This window comes from Ranitomeya imitator, chromosome 1 (assembly GCF_032444005.1).
Source record: "Ranitomeya imitator isolate aRanImi1 chromosome 1, aRanImi1.pri, whole genome shotgun sequence".
Classification (NCBI taxonomy): Eukaryota; Metazoa; Chordata; class Amphibia; order Anura; family Dendrobatidae; genus Ranitomeya; species Ranitomeya imitator.
The window spans coordinates 566,663,329-566,686,735 of NC_091282.1; the positions used below are offsets into that span (position 1 = coordinate 566,663,329).

Consider the following 23,407-nt stretch of genomic DNA (forward strand, 5'->3'; position numbering starts at 1 on the left):
AAGAGACCTTGGTTCTCATGGATGAGAAAGATGTCGATATCCGACCCTTGGGTATTGCCAGACCTACAGGATCTGTTGTCACAGGGCCCAATCTATCATCCGCGGGTCAAGAACTTACACTTGACAGCCTGGCTCTTGAGAGGAAAATATTAGAAAGCAGAGGGTTCTCTTCAGGGTTAATTTCAACTCTGTTGAAAAGTAGGAAGCCGGTTACAACAAAACAGTACGGCAAAATATGGAAAAAGTTCCTGTCCGTTTCAGGCGCTAAAATAGGGAAAGAAATTCCTATTAATGCCATTTTAGAGTTCTTGCAAAACGGGTTGGAAATGGGGTTAGCCACCAGTACCCTAAAAGTCCATGTGGCAGCATTAGGTGCTCTATTTAATTTTGACTTGGCTTCAAATAGGTGGGTCTCTAGATTCATTAGGGCGGCAGGAAGATCTAGGCCTCTGCCAGTAAAAGTGGTTCCTCAGTGGGACTTAAATTTGGTCCTTAAAGCCCTGACTAGTCCTCCATTTGAACCATTACATGAATCTACAATAAAAACGCTATCCCTCAAGACAGCTCTTTTAGTCGCCCTTACTTCTGCCCGTAGGGTCAGCGACTTGCAGGCCCTTTCAGCCAGGCCTCCTCACACACAATTTCTAGAGGATAGGGTTGTTTTAAAAACAGACCCAGCATATCTCCCGAAAGTGGCTTCAAAATTTCACAGGTCTCAAGAGATATCTCTTCCCTCCTTCTGTCCCAATCCTAAAAATAAGGAGGAACAAAATCTACATACACTAGATGTAAGGAGATGTCTCTTACATTACCTAGAAGTCACTAGAGAGAGTAGGGAGGATTCCTCTCTGTTTGTGTGTTTCCAGGGTCCCCGGAAGGGGAAAAAAGCATCTAAAGCCACCATAGCAAGATGGATCACGGACGCCATCAGCCTAGCATACTCAGCAAGTGGGATGCCCGTTCCCGGGGAGGTTAAAGCTCACTCAACAAGGGCAGTAGCAACTTCCTGGGCGGAGAAGGCCGGAGCTTCCATAGACCAGATATGTAGAGCTGCTACCTGGTCCTCACCATCCACATTCTATAGGCACTATAGATTGGATCTAATCTCCTCTTCAGACCTTACTTTTGGTAAAAGGGTTCTGGAGGCAGTGGTCCCTCCCTGAATGTACTATCTATGTAATTCTCTCCGTGGTGCCGTCATGGGCGATCAGAGAAAAATATAGTTCTTACCGATAACGGTATTTCTCTGAGCCCATGACGGCACCCGTACATTCCCTCCCTTCACTTATGGGTGCACACATGGAATAGTGCCATAGTCTATTATAATTTAAAGTCACGCGGTATCTTGTTATGCTAAACAGTTAAAATTTTTACAAATGTCTTAGTAGTCTCCCATCATTATCTATATAAACAACTGATGCAGGAGAGTGGTACCGCCTTTTTATCCGTAGGTTTCCTGTCCTTGGTGGGCGGATCCCCTCTCTCCGTGGTGCCGTCATGGGCTCAGAGAAATACCGTTATCGGTAAGAACTATATTTTTTGGCGGGAAAGATTTTTTTTTTTAATTTTCACGGCTCTGCGTTACAAACTGTAGTGAAACACTTGGGGGTTCAAAGCTCTCACAACACATCTAGTTGAGTTCCTTAGGGGGTCTAGTTTCCAAAATGGTGTCACTTTGTGGGGGGTTTCTACTGTTTCGGTACATTAGGGGCTCTGCAAATGCAATGTGACACCTGCAGACCATTCCATCTAAGTCTGCATTCCAAATGGAGCTCCTTCCCTTCCGAGCCCTCCCATGCGCCCAAACAGTGGTTCCCCCCCACATATGGGGTATCAGCGCACTCAGGACAAATTGGACAACAAATTTTGGGGTCCAATTTCTCCTGTTACCCTCGGGAAAATACAAAACTGGGGGCTAAAAAATAATTTTTGTGGGAAAAAAATTTTGTTTTATTTTTACGGCTCTCCATTATAAACTTCTGTGAAGCCCTTGGTGGGTCAAAGCGCTCACGACACATGTAGATAAGTTCCTTAGGGGGTCTACTTTCCAAAATGGTGTCACTTGTGGGGGGTTTCAATGTTTAGGCACATCAGTGGCTCTCCAAACGCAACATGGCGTCCCATCTCAATTCCTGTCAATTTTGCATTGAAAAGTCAAACGGCGCTCCTTCCCTTCCGAGCTCTCCCATCCGCCCAAACAGGGGTTTACCCGCACATATGGGGTATCAGCGTACTCAGGACAAACTGTACAACAACTTTTGGGGTCCAATTTCTTTTCTTACCCTTGAGAAAATAAAAAATTGGGGGCGAAAAGATAATTTTTGTGAAAAAATATGATTTTTTATTTTTACGGTTCTACATTATAAACTTCTGTGAAGCACTTGGTGGGTCAAAGTGCTCACCACACCTCTAGATAAGTTCCTTAGGGGGTCTACTTTCCAAAATGGTGTCACTTGTGGGGGTTTCAATGTTTAGGCACATCAGGGGATCTCCAAACGCAACATGGCGTCCCATCTCAATTCCTGTCAATTTTGCATTGAAAAGTCAAACGGCGCTCCTTCCCTTCCGAGCTCTCCCATCCGCCCAAACAGTGGTTTACCCCCACATATGGGGTATCAGCGTACTCAGGACAAATTGTACAACAACTTTAGGGGTCCAATTTCTTCTCTTACCCTTGGGAAAAAAAATTGGGGGCGGAAAGTTAATTTTTGTGAAAAAATATGATTTTTTATTTTTACGGTTCTACATTATAAACTTCTGTGAAGCACTTGGTGGGTCAAAGTGCTCACCACACCTCTAGATAAGTTCCTTAGGGGGTCTACTTTCCAAAATGGTGTCACTTGTGGAGGGTTTCAATGTTTAGGCACATCAGGGGCTCTCCAAACGAAACATGGCGTCCCATCTCAATTCCAGTCAATTTTGCATTGAAAAGTCAAATGGCGCTCCTTCGCTTCCGAGCTCTGCCATGCGCCCAAACAGTGGTTTACCCCCACATTTGGGGTATTGGCGTACTCAGGACAAATTTTACAACAATGTTTGGGGTTCATTTTCTTCTGTTACCCTTGGTAAAATAAAACAAATTGGAGCTGAATTAAATATTTTGTGAAAAAAGTTAAATGTTCATTTTTATTTAAACATTCAAAAAATTCCTGTGAAGCACCAGAAGTGTTAATAAACTTCTTAAATATGGTTTTGAGCATCTTGAGGGGTGTAGTTTTTAGAATGGTGTCACACTTGGGTATTTTCTATCATATAGACACCTCAAAATGACTTCAAATGAGATGTGGTCCCTAAAAAAAAATGGTGTTGTAGAAATGAGAAATTGCTGGTCAACTTTTAACTCTTATAACTCCCTAACAAAAAAAAATTTTGGTTCCAAAATTGTGCTGATGTAAAGTAGACATGTGGGAAATGTTACTTATTAAGTATTTTGTGTGACATATCTCTGTGATTTAATTGCATAAAAATTCAAATTTGGAAAATTGCGAAATTTTCATAATTTCGCCAAATTTCCGTTTTTTTCACAAATAAACGCAGGTACTATCAAAGAATTTTTACCATTGTCATGAAGTACAATATGTCACGAGAAAACAATGTCAGAATCACTGGGATCCGTTGAAGCGTTCCAGAGTTATAACCTCACAAAGGGACAGTGGTCAGAATTTTAAAAATTGGCCCGGTCATTAAAGTGCAAACCACCCTTGGGGGTAAAGGGGTTAATGGCCTTGTCCCATTGCTCAACTTGTAAAGAAATGTTAAGGTCCGATTCCCATTTTTTCATGTATATATTTTTAAAACAAGATGTATCTCTATTGAAGTGACTGTAGAGGTTATTTAGACTCCATATATGTTTGTTCTTTACACTACACAGTAATGAAGAAAGAATTTCTAAATGTAATGGTTGGCTAGTCAGTAATTTCTGTATATGCTCTTTTAGGGTTAAAAAGAATATTAATTCAGATGAGGGTAAGTTGGGCCCTCTTCTTTTTAACATATTTATTAATGACCTTGTAGGGGGCATTCAGAGTAGAATTTCAATATTTGCAGATGACACTAAACTCTACAGGGTAATCAATACAGAGGAGGGCAATTTTATATTACAGGATGATTTATGTAAACTAGAAGCTTGGGCTGATAAATGGCAAATGAGCTTTAATGGGGATAAATGTAAGGTCATGCACTTGGGTAGAAGTAATAAGATGTATAATTATGTGCTTAATTCTAAATCTCTGGGCAAAACCATCAATGAAAAAGACCTGGGTGTATGGGTGAATGACAAACTCATATTCAGTGGCCAGTGTCAGGCAGCTGCTACAAAGGCAAATAAAATAATGGGATGCATTAAAAGAGGCATAGATACTCATGAGGAGAACATAATTTTACCTCTATACAAGTCACTAGTTCGACCACACTTAGAATACTATGCACAGTTCTGGTCTCCGGTGTATAAGAAAGACATAGCTGAACTAGAGCGGGTGCAGAGAAGAGCGACCAAGGTTATTAGAGGACTGGGGGGTCTGCAATACCAAGATAGGTTATTACACTTGGGGCTATTTAGTTTGGAAAAACGAAGACTAAGGGGTGATCTTATTTTAATGTATAAATATATGAGGGGACAGTACAAAGACCTTTCTGATGATCTTTTTAATCATAGACCTGAAACCGGGACAAGGGGGCATCCTCTGCGTTTGGAGGAAAAAAGGTTTAAGCATAATAACAGATGCAGATTCTTTACTGTAAGAGCAGTGAGACTATGGAACTCTCTGCCGTATGATGTTATAATGAGTGATTCATTACTTAAATTTAAGAGGAGACTGGATACCTTTCTGGAAAAGTATAATGTTACAGGGTATATACACTAGATTCCTTGATAGGGTGTTGATCCAGGGAACTAGTCTGATTGCCTATGTGGAGTCGGGAAGGAATTTTTTTCCCCAATGTGGAGCTTACTCTTTGCCACATGGGTTTTTTTTGCCTTCCTCTGGATCAACATGTTAGGGCATGTTGGGTTAGGCTATGGGTTGAACTAGATGGACTTATAGTCTTCCTTCAACCTTAATAACTATGTAACTATGTAACTACGTTCTATATATAATAAGTGAGTACACTATATACTAAGGGACTGTGTTATACTTAATAGAAACATCCACTCTATACTAAGAGACTGTGTTAGACATAAGTGATAATGTCTTCCTCCACCTCCCTCTGTTCCTAAGTCCGTTATAAGTCCCCCTTCCTCCCATCCCAATCCCCAACACCCCTCATTTTCCTCCTCCCCCGCTTCCCATTATTGTCCTCTACCCCAGCCCATCAATGCTCTCTTCACCACCTCCATCATTGCCTTCTCCACCACCATCATTGCTTTCTCCCCCACCACCCCATATCATTGCCCATTCCACCACCTCCATAATTTCCTCCTCCCCACCACCCCAATCATTGTCTTTTCCCCCACCACTCCCATCATTGCCCATTCCACCACCTTCATCATTATCTTCTCTGTCCCCCCACCCCCATCATTGCCCATTCTACCACCTCCATCATTTACATCTCCCCACCACCCCCATTATTGTCCTTTCCACCACATCCATCATTTCGTCCTCCCTCACCAACCCCATCACCCCATCATTGCCTTCTCCCCATTTGCCCCATCATTGCCCTCTCTTCCCCCTACACAAACACACAACACCATTTACCTCTCTGCACATTCCTCCGCAGCGCTACACACAAACACACACACACAACAAACACACTCGCTCACTCATCGCTCTTCTGCAGCATCTTCATCGCATTCCTCTCTCTGGCACAGCCGCTGCTGAATGATGACATCACCCAATGGTGCTGCTGTCTGTGTGAGAGGTAGCATGAGCAGGAAGCAGGACAAAGCTGGCGCGCTGCAGCTTCTCTGTGCCAACTGTCAGCTTGAGAACAGAGAACATCTCTCTCTGTTGTCCAGGCGCCGACATCTTCTTCCTGTGTGATCGGTCACGTGGTACCACTCTTTAAGGTAATGAATATGTGCTCCACGCCTATGGGAGTGGAGACGCGTCCAAGAAACAAATAGGTACAATATCAGATAAAAATATGCCTAAATATATTATCAGGCTTATATCCAAAAGTGCAATAAATTAACCCTAATCAGATCGCCCTACCTGATATGAAGCTGCCTACCTGCAGCGGTTGACACCCTAATAATGACGATTATGACACCCCAGCTCCTCAAAGGCGGACCCTAAAAAACCCTAGAACATCTGAACCTAGTGATTGTGGCAGCTTTTGCCCAATGATGGTGACATGCATTCCACATTGGAGGAATTGAGTGTGCATGAGTTCTATTACCTGAATGCGTGGAGCGCATCACTGAAAAGTGGTAGTGGTAGCCCCACCCCATGATTGTAACCTGCGTTCCATATTGAAGGAATGGTGAGCTTTCCACTACCAGCATGCTCTCCACCTTGGAGCGCATCACTGAGAAATAGTAGCAGTAGATCCGCCCCTCAATAGTGATGCACATCAACATAACATTGCCACGATCAATCACCAGTACTGCATTTTATGTTAGAATACAAGCAGCTTTCTGCATGCATGCACACAAGTCCCTTGACCTTCATATCTTTAGGTTAGCACTGGTCCAGCACTATACGTTTTTTAATATGATTTTGGCTCACATGTACAGTTAAGTTTCTGATGACAAGATGTTTCTAATGCTATATACACAATATGGCAGTGAGGGGGCATGTGTTATTACAGATCAAGGGGTGTTTACATTTTACTCTGTGAGCTATTTAAATATTAACCAGGCACACCATGCTGGGTTTGTGATCCTGCCAGGTGTAATCTTTATCAGCCTCCTGATAAAGCTATACTTGGCTAAACGAGTCAAAGCAATTACAGGGATAGTATAACGGTACTATGTCTACCCTATGCATTTTATTTATGTGATCTTCATTCACTACTGTACCTGAGGTTAGGGTGTTCTAGGGTTTTTTGGGGTCAGCCGTCAAGGAGCGGGGGCACCATTATCGTCATCATTAGGGTGCCAAACTCTGCGAGCAGTCAGCTTCACACATTGGGGGAAAAAATTATTTAGTCAGCCACCAATTGTGCAAGTTCTCCCACTTCAAAAGATGAGAAAGGACTGTAATTGACATCATAGGTAGCCCACAACTATGAGAGTCAAAATGAGAAAACAAATCCAGAAAATCACCTTGTCTGATCTGGCATAATTTATTTGGCATATTATGGTGGAAAATGGTGGTCATTAACAAAATTTCATCTCAATATTTTGCTATATATCCTTTGTTGGCAATGACAGAGGTCAACCGTTTTCTGTAAGTCCTCACAAGGTTGGCCCACACTGTTGGTGGTATGTTGGCCCATTCATACATGCAGCTCTCCTCTAGAAGAGTGATGTTTTGAGCCTGACACTGGGCAACACGGACTTTCAACTCCCTACAAAGGTTTTCTATGGGGTTGAGATCTGGAGACTGGTTAGGCCACTCCAGGACCTTCATGTGCTTCTTTTAAAGCCACTCATTCGTTGCCGTGGAGGTGTGCTTGGGATCATTATCATGCTGAAAGACCCATCCAGGTTTTGTTTTCAATGCCCTTACAGATGGAAGGAGGTTTACGCTCAAAATTTCACGATACATGGCCCCATTCCTTCTTTCATGTACACGGATCAGTCATCTTGGTCCCTTTGCAGAGAAACAGCCCCAAATCATGATGTTGCCACCCCCATGCTTCACAGTAGGTATGGTGTTCTTTGGATGCAACTCAGCATTCTGTCTCCTCCAAACAGGGCGAGTTTTGTTTCTACCAAACAGTTCTACTTTGGTTTCATCAGACCATGTGTCGCTATGTTGGGTCGCTGTGACCAGTGGGGTACCGCAGGGGTCGGTATTGGGACCTGTTCTCTTCAACATATTCATTAATGATCTGGTAGAACATTTACACAGTAAAATATCGATATTTGCAGATGATACAAAACTATGTAAAGCAGTTAATACAAGAGAAGATAGTATTCTGCTACAGATGGATCTGGATAAGTTGGAAACTTGGGCTGAAAGGTGGCAGATGAGGTTTAACAATGATAAATGTAAGGTTATACACATGGGAAGAACGAATCAATATCACCATTACAAACTGAACGGGAAACCACTGGGTAAATCTGACAGGGAGAAGGACTTGGGGATCCTAGTTAATGATAAACTTACCTGGAGCAGCCAGTGCCAGGCAGCAGCTGCCAAGGCAAACAGGATCATGGGGTGCATTAAAAGAGGTCTGGATACACATGATGAGAGCATTATACTGCCTCTGTACAAATCCCAAGTTAGACCGCACATGGAGTACTGTGTCCAGTTTTGGGCACCGGTGCTCAGGAAGGATATAATGGAACTAGAGAGAGTACAAAGGAGGGCAACAAAATTAATAAAGGGGATGGGAGAACTACAATACCCAGATAGATTAGCGAAATTAGGATTATTTAGTCTAGAAAAAAGACGACTGAGGGGCGATCTAATAACCATGTATAAGTACAAATATCTCGCTGAAGATCTGTTTATACCAAGGAAGGTGACGGGCACAAGGGGGCATTCTTTGCGTCTGGAGGAGAGAAGGTTTTTCCACCAACATAGAAGAGGATTCTTTACTGTTAGGGCAGTGAGAATCTGGAATTGCTTGCCTGAGGAGGTGGTGATGGCGAACTCAGTCGAGGGGTTCAAGAGAGGCCTGGATGTCTTCCTGGAGCAGAACAATATTGTATCATACAATTATTAGGTTCTGTAGAAGGACGTACATCTGCGGATTTATTATGATGGAATATAGGCTGAACTGGATGGACAAATGTCTTTTTTTCAGCCTTACTAACTATGTTACTATGTTACATATGACATTCTCCCAATGCTTTTCTAGATAATCCAAATGCTGTCTATGAAACTTCAGACAGGCCCAGATATGTACTGACTTAACCAGGGGGACACGACTAGCCTTTGCTACAGTGGTCCCGGCTCTGTGCAGGTCATTCACTAGGTCCCCCCGTGTGGTTCTGGGATTTTTGCTCACCGTTCTTGTGATCATTTTGGTGTGTATGCCAAGATGTCAACACTGTTCAATGTTGCGTAGCACAGCTGATGGAAGAACAATGATTAAATAGAATGACAGCAATAGGTGCACATAAGCCAGCATCTGCATGGGCAGATCGTAGTGATTCATTCTATACTACAAGTTAAATTAGATGTCACATACCAAGCCTAAAACATCAAACAGTATCTACACAAACTATGAGAAGAAGGCGTTTGCACCACATTGTTCTACGAGCCTGACATCCAGCAGCAAATGTTCCGTTGACCTCACGCCACCAGTTACAAATGATATCAGAGAAAGACAGTGATGGAGGCTGTAATAGAGGTCTATTTTTCCAGTGATGAATTTTTCTTTTATCTGAGTGTAATAATAGCTGCAAATAGTCTGGTGTCCATGCGGGCAAAGCCATGTATAAGCAGTGTACAAGGTAGTAGGACCGGCATCACTGTTGCATCTGTTGCCAGCGTAATTAAATTTCTAGGGATAGTAAAATATATCGAGCCACTGGTATCTTGGGTGCCCACTGAAGCAAAAAAACAAGTCAAAATATGTCCATGCGAAGATAAAAAATGGAGGTGGTTCTCACCTCCATAGGAAGGTGAGTTCCACCTCTTTTTTTTTCTTTAAATGACATGGATAGGCTTGCAAAGGTAAGATCACACTTGTCCTACACTTGGTATTATGGTGTGTGATGGCATAGGCACACTAGCAGCTTGGTCTTACATTGATTTGGTGAAACCAGTAGTATGTCCCTTTTTCCAAAGTGTCCCTTTAGCAGCTTTCAGCAAGAGAGCCCCAAACCACATATTACTTGTGCTGCTAGGAGCAGCCTGAATGGCCTATATGTGCTTCTGTTGCCTGCACTGTCTCTGGACTGTTTTCCCATCAATAACATATGGGATGTCATTGGTTAGAAACTGTAAATGGAGCTGCCATCAGTGGATCTTGATGATTTGAGTGTTCAAGTGCATTCAGTGTGGCAGAACATTCCCCAGACAACCATTAGTAACCTCATTGATAGCAGCCAAATCTTGTAAGTGCGTGTATTTTTGCACTTGGGGCTCATTATTACTGAATAAATTGAGATGTTTTTAAAATTTTGTTTCTTTTTTTATCATTTGAATTTCAATAACATGTCTGTCAATCCTATGATTACCATAGCTCCATCACTTTTCCTTCTTGGAATTTCAATTTCAAAGTTGAGGAGTTTATAAGCTATTAGAAACAATAGAAAATATGGCTAAGAGCTGTTGTGAGCCTACATGATACAAATTCGGTTGAGAAGTACTAAACCATCAGGTTGAACCTTTTGGTTGCTACTAGTGTTAGCTTAATCCACAATGTAATAGTCCCACTTATTTTGTTCTTTTGCATCCTTTAAGCACTTGCAATTCATATCACTCTTTCTTCCTCTATCTGCATTTCCTTGATCAGTGGGAGAAGGATGACACAGCTGAATATGTAAGTATTGTCCTTTATTGCTCCAACATGTCTTACTTGATGTTGATGCATGTTTGAGAAAGTAAAGTGTACCTCAACCATTACACACATCTCTACACAGAATAGAACTGCACTTTCTTTAAAAGGCTTTAGTCTGGCATTTATTGGGGCAGATTTATCAATACTGTCTAACTCTTAATGTGCAAATTGCCTATTCAGAGAAGAAGAGGACTTAAACTCTATAGCGCCACCTGTTGGAAGTAGTGATCCTACACGTCACAATCAACCCTTTAACGAGTCATGCAATATAACTTACGATAAAAGCCAAATCAGTATGCAAACTTATATCAGAAAGTCTTAATGTTTGCCAGATTATCATAGTGGTTCATATTGTCTGATAAATTTGGCTTATTTTTAGACAGTCTTAGATAAGTTTACACCTCTTATTAGTTTTACCTTGAGCTAGAAATGTGCACCACAATGTTGGTGGAGTTTTTGGCGCATGATGCTCCACATTAGACCATGACCCTTTGTGGTAAGCCACACTCCTTTTCAGTAAGACCACAACCCTTTTTTGGCTAAGTACAGAAAGTATCTAAGACATAAATACGGTGCAAGTCATGAAAGACAGTATTTTGATGTAAAATGCACCTGAATTTTGGCACTTATAGCTCTATCTCCCCATGTGCTTCTGATTTTGGTTGAAATTTATAATTTGGAAAAATGGAATTGACCAACTGTATTAAAGAACAGTTGTATCTGTCTACATTATTCATATTGGCTTTTGAGTGTAGAGTATTCTTGACTAGTGAAGTAACACAGGACGTGTAGTTTTGGCCTCAGTAGTATAACTGTAGAGCAAGGTAATACAAGAAAATACAAAGGTGGTGTCCTTTTCACATTGAACAAAACTTAAATGCAATTTGTAATCATGAACAAAGAGCAACTTTAGTAAAAAAAAGAAAAAGTCAGAGATGAAGAATACATTTTTTGAGAATGACAGACGCTAACTACTTTGAAAACATTGGTAGAGGTACACTTTAATTTAGAGTACTTATGTTGTTTTTAAACCAATTTTGGAAATAACTACTAATTTTTTTTATTTTTGGATAATATATTCACCCTTTTGTATTCTTTTGTGTGCATTGTTTTATTCTTCACTGCCATTTATGGGACCCAGTTGGATAAACACGTAGGTGGGCTGTGCTGCTGGAGTGAATCAGTTCTGCAGAAAAGATGATGAGGAAAAAGGCTTTTTCTTCACAATGTGTTTCAACGCCATATCGGCATCTTTTTCAAGTGAAAAAAACAAATGTGTCTATGCGTTTATAGTATAGGAAAAGGCTCGTTCCTTGGCTTTATTAGCTTTCCTCTTTCAAAATACAATAGGTCATTGATACATGATGGTGGTAGGCATAAGGTACCGTCTCACAGTGGCACTTTGGTCACTACGACGGCACGATCCGTGACGCTCCAGCATCGCACCATTATCGCTCCAGCGTCGTAGACTGCGGTCACACTTCGCAATGCACGACGCTGGAGCGATAATTTCATGACGTGTTTGCGATGTAGAAGCTGTTGGTTACTATGCGCACATCGTATACAATATCGTGCACACCTTTGTTACACAATGCGATCATGCCGCCACAGCGGGACACTTGACGACGAAAGAAAGTTTCAAACGATCTGCTACGACGTACGATTCTCAGCGGGGTCCCTGATCGCAGTAGCGTGTCAGACACAGCAAGATCGTAAGTATATCGCTGGAACGTCACGAATCGTGCCGTCGTAGCGATCAAAATGCCACTGTGTGACGGTACCCTAATAGAAGGTGTAGATAAAGCTCCCTTATATGCATAATTCCTTTTAAAATTCTCTGTAACCATCAATCTAGGACTATTCATCCAGACAAGTCCTTCAGACGTATCATGATGATGCAGCTCTTTTGGAGTGTAACTGTTGCTTAGGTGTGACTCCCCTTTGATCAGTCCGGTTGACTGTTCTCAACTGCTTATTGCGGTATTGTCTTCAGGGTCCAACAAGATCCTGTAAAACACAACGCTTTGCAAATATGTTAACATTATACTCCCATTAGTCTTATACAACTACAAGGCAGACTTAGTTACTCTGTTCCGTTTTGCCTGAGGTGTTGCTTACCACAGTATGGTAAGCTGGAGCTTACCAAAGTGCCCATGTTATGGCACTTAGAATTCTGGCCACTTTGGATTGTTTACTTTTCTCTGCATTTTTCCCTTGTTGCTCATTATGTACACAGGAACACATTGTGAACTAGAGATTAGTTAAAAAGTTTGGTCCTCCCAATAAAATACTGTTCATATAAAGCTTGACATAGAGCTTGTTGGCCAATTACTTTGCTCATACATTTGATTAACCAACTGATGTCAGGAATTGTTGGTAATGAGTTGTAGATATTCGTAACCTGAAACTTAGACTTTTGATCTAATAATGCCACCACTTTCTCATCTTCTAAAGGAGGCGTCAGGCATCTTTCTCTGCATCAGTGTATGTACAGAGAAGGTTTAGATTCAGCCTGTGAGTGTCGGGTAGTCAGGATTCTTAAGCTAACCATACACATTAGATGTGTTACTCACAATCATGTGCTGATTAGTGTCATTCAGTTTTTCTGGAGAGAAAATGTTGTGGCATGTGGCCACAAGTCTGTGAATCGCATACATGTGATCAAGTCATCAGTATGCCACATGGAATGCCAGGTAATCTTGACAGTCTGCAAATTGAACACTGTTAGGCCTCTTTCAGATGTCAGTGTGTCCAGTACGTGTTGTGACTTTTTGCCTGTGCACACATATTTTTCCCATGGACACGTGGTATGTGGAAGCACACTGACATGTCCATTTTTTAACAGCAGCACGGGCCAAAAACCTCCCACACACACGTGCACACCGATGACACACAGATGACATTAGTGTGACATGTACCAGGACCTGGGAAGCAGTGGTACAGTTAGCGCTGTTTCCCGGCGCCGGGTGCTGAAGTCTGCTCTCATCCCAACTTCGATCAGAGCGAGCAGGGGAGAAAGTTGAGCGTTATATTCAACTGATAACAGTGAGAGCAGGCGGCAGCTGATGGGACTACTACTCCCATCAGCCTACATTTGCTGCCGCTAATGACAGTGAGAGCAGGCGGCGGCTGATGGCAGCTGCAGTTTGCGCTATAAATAAATAAAAAAGTGACATGGGATCCCCTGTATTTTTGATCTATATGACGCCTATCCATTACTAATCCTATAGTTATATTGTAAATAAACACACTACAAGTGTAAAGTTTTTTATTTGCATTAAAAACAAAACACTTTTCCATTTTTATTTCAAAATAACAAACACATTTATAATCACCTAACACCCATTCCATTGAAGCCCTCGCATCCTGTAATAAAAATAAAATAAAAACAACTATATCCCTCACCTGTCCTTTGTTCTGTCCCATGCTGTAATTCATGTCTGGAGATTAATAGTTTTCAACCTGGATGGTGCCAAAATGCGACCGTTCAGGCTGAGAACCATTGATGAATGAACTGCTGTGAGCATAGCATCAGTGACATCATTAAAGTCACCGTAGGTCACTGAGGCTGCATTCCCAGCTGGGCTGAACTGCGGTGACCTCAGCACCGTGAGAAAAAGTCACTGAGTTCAATTTAGTTCAGCTCAGTGAGTTCACCACAGATCACTGAGAATTTACCACGGTGATCTGTGGTGAACTTGCTGACTTTCTCACAGTGCTGAGTCATCACAGTTCAGGGGCCCAGCAGGGAACACAGCCTTAGTGATCCGCGATAACCTTGATGATGTCTCCGCTAGTCACTGATGCTGTGCTCACAGCAGCTAATTCTACCAATGGTTCTTAGCCTGGACGGTCGCATCTTGGCACCGTCCAGGTTGAAAACTGTTTATCAGACATGGATTACGGTGTGGGACAGAACTTCAAAAAGGTGAGGGATATTGTTATTTTTGTTTTATTACAGGAGACGAGGGCTTCAATGGGATGGGCATTAGGTGAGGATAACTGTGTTTGTTATTTTTAAATAAAAGTGGAAAACTGTGTTTTGTTTTATTTCAAATAAAAGATTTTATACTTGCTGTGTGTTTATTTACTATACAACTATAGGATTAGTAAATGGATACGCCTCTACATTACTAAGCCGCGGGCTTGATGCCACCAGACAATACAAAGGTGACATCAACCCTACAAATATGAACCCTAGTTGGCACCACGACAGGGCGAGTGGGAAGAGCATGGAACAGCACCATAATTGGAGCATTAATAGATGGGAAGCAGTGGGCTGCTATTTTTAGGCTGTGGGGGTCAATATCCATGGCCCCTTACCAGCCTGAGAATACCAGCCCCCAGTTGTCAGCTTTAGCTTGGCTCGTTGTCAAAAATGGGGGGGTAACCGCAAGCCATTTTTTAAATTTATTTAAATAAATTAACAAACGCATGGGGACCCCTCTATTTTTGATAACCAGCCTTGCTGAAGCCGGCAGCTTTGGCCGGGTTCACATTGCATTAACAGCAGCCCGTTCAACACATGCGTTAACGGGCTGCTGTTAACGCAAGTGCCGACATTCCATCGCGCTAGCGCAGATAGAGCTGCAAGCCGCGTCCCAGGGTCCATCACTCAATGACTGCACATCGCTAGCGCACGCCCATTGTGGGCGTGTGCTAGCGATGCGTCCGACATAGGAATTAATGGCGGCGTTAAAGCACTGCGTTACATCGGCTGCGTTACACCGCGTTATGCCGCGGTGTAACGTAGTCTGTCTAACGGACGCCTGCAACGCTATGTGAACCCAGCCTTAGGGTTCAGTTTTGTCTGGCTGGTTATCAAAAATACAGGGGAACTCACCTGCTATCGCTGTTATCAGTTCAATATAACTTTCAACATTCTCCCTTGCTCCCACTGATTGCCAGGTGAACAGGTGATGAGAACGGTCTTCAGCCGGAGAACAGCACGAACAGTACAGCAGCTTCCCAGGTGCCGGTACATGTGGTACTGATGCAGCACATGGGCATCACATGGTTACCACATGTCATAAGAATTACACATCTTCAGTACTGTTTTTTCTGGTACCGGAAATACCAGGACGTCTGAAACAGGCCTTAAGATTCGGCAGTCAGCAGTCACATAGAGTGCAGCAGACTTTTCTTCTTAGACTGGATAACCCCTTTATGCAATTATGGCCTCTTTGCACGTTCACATAATTTGAATGCATACTTATGAGTTCCCATGTACAACCACCAACTTCTAATTCTTCTATTGAGATGAATTTCAGACCTATATTATCTCTTTAATTGGTCATGAAATAAAGTGTATAATAAATAATGATCTCAGTCAGTTAAAGTGAGGGACTATGCAATAAATAACTGTAATTGTTACATGGTTAAAGCAATATTTTGTATAACACCTTTAGTTACAGCAGAAAGTCTGCTCTATCACATCTTTCATGTCCTTGTATCAAATACATCGCGCTGCTATAAACAGGCAAACATAGGAAAACGTTGCAATATTTTTTACTCAATTGAATATTGTGAAGCTTGTCTTCTGCCATTAGATTGGACCACCAACTTTAACCCATACAACCATATGAATGAAACTGCTGAAAGAGTTAACTTTCCCCCTCCCAAAGTCCCTTATTGCTTCATGTGGTAAAAAAGCCTTCATTACCAGTTATGACCCTGTTTTTGTCTGCTCATTTGTGCTGAGCATGATAGGCCATAAAGCATTGTCTGTTTTGTAACCGACAATAATGGTCTATGATAATAATGATAATTTTGAGGTTGGAATGGCGGCTCAGTGGTTAGTTCATTGGTATCCTCCCATAGGATATAGGCTAGATTGTGAATCCCACTAGGTACAGTGAGTAATGACAATGTTTGTAAAGCGCTGTGGGATATGCTAGAGCTATATCAGAAAAAGAAATCATAATATAATAAATATTTACTGTATATAACCAGGTTTGGCTCTTATGTTTAACATTCTGTTATTCTAATCTTATGCATGTGGGGTTCAGATAGGTAATTTCTAGTGTGTATCAATATAAATGCACCTATATTCAGATAGAAGTTTCCTTTCTTTTGGATTTACAGGAAATGATAATTGATGGACTTCACCCTGAAACGACTTATTCTATCACTGTTGCTGCATACACAATGAAAGGGGATGGAGCACGTTGTAAACCAAAGGTTATAACAACACAGACTGCTGGTGAGCCATTATTCGTTATTCAACAATGTCAGGAAAAGGCTACCTGGTAATTACCAAGACACCAGATATTGGTATTATATTGTAAAGTTGCATGTGAAAGGTGCAATTTTACAGCAACTGTTGAGCGCTATGCAGAGCTATATTAAAGGCATTTTTCATGTACATAGATTAAAGTTACCCTACATGGCTAAATCATGTGGACACCTGACAAGCACACATTTAGAAACTTATTTTTATCATTCCAAATACATGGGACTAGGTCTCCTTTTGTGGCTATAATGTCCTCTGTAAGATTTTTGGTGTGTCTATGGTTACGATATTTAAGCTCATTCAGGCAAAACAGCATTTGTGAGGTCAGGCACTAATGGAGAATGCAAAGATCTGTCTTTCAAATGGTGTTCTAATTCATCCCAGTGTTGTTCACAGAGGTTTGATATTAGGCCTCTATATAGGCCACTCAGGTTCCTCAGCACCAAATTCATGAAACCTTGTCATGATCAACCTCTTTACTTCTGCTAGTATCCCTTCCAAAGGCAATATGGAACTCTGTAATGAGAAAGGCCACTATCATGTCCATGAGTTTTCTGCTACTCCAAAAACAGTCCGAATTTCATCAGTATTCGGTCAGTGTGTCAGTTGTTAGCAATAATGATCAATGCTCCAATAGTTTGGGATAGACAAACTAATCTCTCAGTATGAATATACAGAACAACAATGTAAGAGAGTTAATACATAGCTTTTAATAAAAAGATAAAGAGTACAGGCACACCTCCATAATATCCACACACCTGAACCTGAACTTGAACCTTAGAATTGATTAGATACTATTTATGTACTGTTATCTACAAAATGGGGAGTGAACAGCAGTAGTAAAATTCCCAAAGTGGGTAATGGCCATATGGTATTCAACAATCACACAATAATAGAGTCCAAAGTAGAGCAAATTTCTTGGTATACATCCATATATTGCATACAGCCCCAATGCACTATTAGGATGTAATAGGGACCATAGACATATAGAGCTATATGGTGTATACATCCCCAGTGCAATATCAGGTGTAACAGGGACCATAAGTACAAAGAGAACCTCAAAATGTGATAGAAAATAATTGTCAGATCACAAACACTGTGGTTTAGCACCAGTATTAATAGAAGACTTCATATGGCTAATACAGTAGAAACAAGAATGAGATAGATCTCCCCCAACTCATCATTACATGATCGTCTCAGCAGAGGACAGGTAATTAAAAGGTCCATTTCTGTAGTCCGTATAATAAGTGCAACATTCCGTCCGTGTCCCGATTGACGCATTTAGTCAGAGAAGACTCATCAGAGGAATGTGCAGGAGGCCCAGCAATGGGATAAAGAGCAAAATATTGAAGGTGTCAGACAGGTGCAGCGAGTGCTGCAATACTGATAAGAATAAGTACAGTGTTTTACCATCACTACTTCATGAAAGATTTTCATAAATTCGAAAAATAAATAACTTGCAAAGCTTACCCTACCCACTGCAATGTTAATCACGGACAGCACATGGGTGTTATCAGTGTAATTCTGTGATTTTCAGTAGTGATATTGCAACCACTAGGAGCAGCAACGGCAGGTAGTGTCGTCAGGATATAGCCAGAGGTCGGTACATGGAGCAGCAGTAGGATCTTGAGGATAAGCCCTAATATTAGTCAGAATATAGCCAGAGGTTGGTACATGGATACACAGAGCAGCAATAGGATCTTGAGGATAAGCAGTAATCGTAGTCATGATATAGCCAGAAGTCGGTACATGAAGCAGCTGTAGGATCTTGAGGATAAGCAGTAATCATAGTCAGGATATAGCCAGAGGTCGGTACACAGCAGGTAGTGTCGTCAGGATATAGCCAGAGGTCGGTACATGGAGCAGCAGAAGGATCTTGAGGATAAGCAGTAATCGCAGTCAGGATACAGCCAGAGGTCGGTGCACGGCAGGTAGTGTCGTCAGGATATAGCCAGAGGTCGGTACATGGAGAAGCAGTAGCATCTTGAGGATAAGCAGTAATTGTAGTCAGGATATAGCCAGAGGTCGGTACATGGCAGGTAGTCTAATAGTAGAAAAAACACACATCCGCACTGCTCAAAGGTCAAACTCAATGACCGTATTATATTATCGGTCTAGCACCACAGAAAGTGATACTGGCTGTATGAATCCTTTACACCTGAATCAACGGGGTGCTGCTGCCAGAAAAAATGTATACAGAATCCAATGGCAAAATAGAAAAAGTAGGCGCGCACTTACCCTGTTGCGGTGAATATCACTTTATTAGGACATATAAACAAACGGATAGCAGGGAGGGATAGAGTCAGCCACGGACAACAATCGTTTCGTGCTCTACGGCACTTCAACGGGTCCCCGCGCGCCTACTTTTTCTATTTTGACATGGCAGGTAGTATCGTCAGGATATAGCCAGAGGTCGGTACATGGAGCAGCAGTAGCATCTTGAGGATAAGCAGTAATCGTAGTCAGGATATAGCCAGAGGTCGGTAAAGAGCAGGTAGTGTCGTCAGGATATAGCCAGAGGTCGGTACATGGAGCAGCAGAAGGATCTTGAGGATAAGCAGTAATCTGTTGTGAATTCTGTTGTCGGGCTCCCTCCTGTGGTCATGAATGGTACTTCGGCTGGTTCTGTCCATGGACTTCCTCTGGTGGGTGTTTCTGAGTTTCACAGGTGACTAGGTTAATTCGTTAGCTGCTGCTCTATTTAACTCCACTTAGATCTTTGCTCCATGCCACCTGTCTATGTTCCAGTATTGGTCTGTTCACTCCTGGATCGTTCTTGTGACCTGTCTTCCCATCAGAAGCTAAGTTCCAGCTTGTATCTCTTTGGTTTGCTATTTTTCTGTCCAGCTTGCTATTTAATTTGTTGTCTTGCTTGCTGGAAGCTCTGGGACGCAGAGGGAGCGCCTCCGCACCGTGAGTCGGTGCGGAGGGTCTTTTTGCGCCCTCTGCGTGGTCTTTTTGTAGGTTTTTGTGCTGACCGCAAAGTAACCTTTCCTATCCTCGGTCTGTTCAGTAAGTCGGGCCTCACTTTGCTAAATCTATTTAATCTCTGTGTTTGTATTTTCATCTTTACTCACAGTCATTATATGTGTGGGGCTGCCTTTTCCTTTGGGGAATTTCTCTGAGGCAAGGTAGGCTTTATTTTTCTATCTTCAGGGCTAGCTAGTTTCTTAGGCTGTGCCGAGTTGCATAGGGAGCGTTAGGCGCAATCCACGGCTATTTCTAGTGTGTTTGATAAGTTTAGGGATTGCGGTCAGCAGAGTTCCCACGTCCCAGAGCTCGTACTTATTATCAGTAACTATCAGGTCATTCCGTGTGCTCTTAACCACCAGGTCCATTATTGTCCTGACCACCAGGTCATAACAGTACAGGTGGCCAAAAGTACTAATGCATCTCAATAGAGGGATAAGAGAAGTTCTGAGACCATTTTTTTTTTCTTTGCAGTGTGTTTTGTCTCTATTTTCCCCTTTACCTCTGGGTGGTTCAGGACACTGGTGCAAACATGGACATTCAAGGTCGGTCCTCTTGGATGGATAATCTCACTACAAGGATACAAAACATTCAAGATTTTGTGGTTCAGAATCCGATGTCAGAGCCTAGGATTCCAATTCCTGATGTGTTTTTTGGTGATAGATCTAAGTTCTTGAATTTCAAAAATAATTGTAAATTGTTTCTTGCCTTGAAACCTCGCTCCTCAGGTGACCCTGTTCAACAAGTAAAGATCATTATTTCTTTGTTACGTGGTGACCCTCAAGACTGGGCATTTTCCCTTGCGCCAGGAGATCCGGCATTGCGTGATGTTGATGCGTTTTTCCTGGCGCTTGGATTGCTTTATGACGAACCTAATTCAGTGGATCAGGCAGAGAAAATCTTGCTGACTCTGTGTCAGGGTCAGGATGAAGCGGAGATATATTGTCAGAAGTTTAGAACGTGGTCTGTGCTCACTCAGTGGAATGAATGTTCCCTGGCAGCAATCTTCAGAAAGGGTCTCTCTGAAGCCCTTAAGGATGTCATGGTGGGGTTTCCCATGCCTGCTGGTCTGAATGAGTCTATGTCCTTGGCCATTCAGATCGATCGACGCTTGCGTGAGCGTAAAGCTGTGCACCATTTGGCGGTACTATCTGAGCATGGGCCTGAGCCTATGCAATGTGATAGGACTTTGACCAGAGCTGAACGGCAAGAACACAGACGTCGGAATGGGCTATGTTTTTACTGTGGTGATTCCACTCATGCTATCTCCGATTGTTCTAAGCGCACTAAGCGGTTCGCTAGGTCTGACACCATTGGTACGGTACAGTCTAAATTTCTATTGTCTGTTACTCTGATTTGCTCTTTGTCATCCTATTCTGTTATGGCATTTGTGGATTCCGGCGCTGCCCTGAATTTGATGGACTTGGAGTATGCTAGGCGCTGTGGTTTTTTCTTGGAGCCCTTGCAGTATCCTATTCCATTGAGAGGAATTGATGCTACGCCTTTGGCCAAGAATAAGCCTCAGTATTGGACCCAATTGACCATGTGCATGGCTCCTGCACATCAGGAGGATATCCACTTTCTGGTGTTGCATAATCTGCATGATGTGGTCGTTTTGGGGTTGCCATGGCTACAGGTTCATAATCCAGTATTGGACTGGAAATCTATGTCTGTGTCCAGCTGGTGTTGCCAGGGGGTACATGGTGATGTTCCATTTTTGTCTATTTCGTCTTCCACTCCTTCTGAAGTTCCAGAGTTTTTGTCCTATTATCGGGATGTATTTGATGAGCCCAAAGCCAGTGCCCTACCTCCTCATAGGGATTGCGATTGTGCAATTGATTTGATTCCTGGTAGTAAGTTTCCTAAGGGCCGATTGTTCAATTTATCTGTGCCAGAACACGCCGCTATGCGGAGTTATATAAAGGAATCCTTGGAGAAAGGCCATATTCGCCCGTCGTCATCACCGTTAGGAGCAGGGTTCTTTTTTGTGGCCAAGAAGGATGGTTCTTTGAGACCTTGTATTGATTACCGCCTTCTTAATAAAATTACAGTCAAATTTCAGTATCCTTTGCCGTTGCTGTCTGATTTGTTTGCTCGTATTAAAGGGGCTAGTTGGTTCACCAAGATAGATCTTCGAGGGGCGTATAATCTTGTGCGTATTAAACAAGGCGATGAATGGAAAACAGCATTTAATACGCCCGAGGGCCATTTTGAGTACCTGGTTATGCCATTTGGGCTTTCCAATGCTCCATCAGTGTTTCAGTCCTTTATGCATGACATCTTCCGAGAGTCCCTGGATAGATTCCTGATTGTGTATTTGGATGATATTTTGGTCTTTTCGGATGATTGGGAGTCTCATGTGAAGCAGGTCAGAATGGTGTTCCAGGTCCTTCGTGCGAATTCCTTGTTTGTGAAGGGGTCAAAGTGTCTCTTTGGAGTTCAGAAGGTTTCATTTTAGGGGTTCATTTTTTCCCCTTCTACTATCGAGATGGACCCTGCTAAAGTCCAGGCCATTTACGATTGGACTCAGCCGACATCTGTGAAGAGCCTGCAAAAGTTCCTGGGCTTTGCTAATTTTTATCGGCGCTTCATCGCTAATTTTTCTACTGTTGCTAAACCGTTGACTGATTTGACCAAGAAGGGTGCTGATGTGGTCAATTGGTCTTCTGCGGCTGTAGAGGTTTTTCAGGAGTTGAAGCGTTGTTTTTCTTCTGCCCCTGTGTTGTGCCAGCCAGATGTTTCGCTTCCGTTTCAGGTTGAGGTTGATGCTTCTGAGATTGGAGCAGGGGCTGTTTTGTCGCAAAGAAGTTCTGAGGGCTCGGTGATGAAGCCATGTGCTTTCTTTTCTAGAAAGTTTTCGCCTGCTGAGCGTAACTATGATGTTGGTAATCGTGAATTGTTGGCCATGAAGTGGGCATTCGAGGAGTTGCGTCATTGGCTGGAAGGAGCCAAGCATCGCGTGGTGGTCTTGACAGATCACAAGAATTTGACTTATCTTGAGTCTGCCAAACGGTTGAATCCGAGACAGGCTCGATGGTCATTATTTTTCTCCCGTTTTGATTTTGTGGTTTCGTACCTTCCGGGCTCTAAGAATGTGAAGGCTGATGCCCTGTCAAGGAGTTTTGTGCCTGACTCTCCGGGTGTTCCTGAGCCGGCGGGTATTCTCAAAGAGGGGGTAATTTTGTCTGCCATCTCCCCTGATTTGCGGCGGGTGCTGCAAAAATTTCACGCTGATAGACCTGACCGTTGCCCAGCGGAGAATCTGTTTGTCCCTGATAGATGGACTAGTAGAGTTATCTCTGAGATTCATTGTTCAGTGTTGGCTGGGCATCCTGGAATCTTTGGTACCAGAGATTTGGTGGCTAGATCCTTCTGGTGGCCGTCTTTGTCGCGGGATGTGCGTTCTTTTGTGCAGTCCTGTGGGACTTGTGCTCGGGCTAAGCCCTGCTGTTCTCGTGCCAGTGGGTTGCTTTTGCCCTTGCCGGTCCCGAAGAGGCCCTGGACGCATATTTCTATGGATTTTATTTCGGATCTCTCCGTCTCTCAAAAGATGTCGGTCATTTGGGTGGTTTGTGATCGCTTTTCTAAGATGGTCCATTTGGTACCTTTGTCTAAATTGCCTTCCTCCTCTGATTTGGTGCCATT

At 42.6% G+C, this 23,407-nt stretch overlaps 1 protein-coding gene across 7 annotated transcripts in view; it reads left to right on the forward strand.

Annotated features, from left to right (window-relative positions):
* Window positions 1-23,407, forward strand: part of PTPRS (protein tyrosine phosphatase receptor type S) — a 715,207-nt gene that overhangs the window by 449,289 nt on the left and 242,511 nt on the right. For 4 of the 7 annotated variants that reach the window (XM_069767783.1, XM_069767782.1, XM_069767785.1 and 1 more), the window contains exons 13-14: window positions 10,516-10,542; window positions 16,645-16,762. The exons of 1 other annotated variant lie outside the window; for it this stretch is intronic. In XM_069767783.1, coding sequence (XP_069623884.1) covers window positions 10,516-10,542; window positions 16,645-16,762 — 145 coding nt within the window. The remainder of the gene's footprint in view (window positions 1-10,515; window positions 10,543-16,644; window positions 16,763-23,407) is intronic. 2 more of the 7 variants (XM_069767784.1, XM_069767786.1) reach the window with 1 other exon arrangement.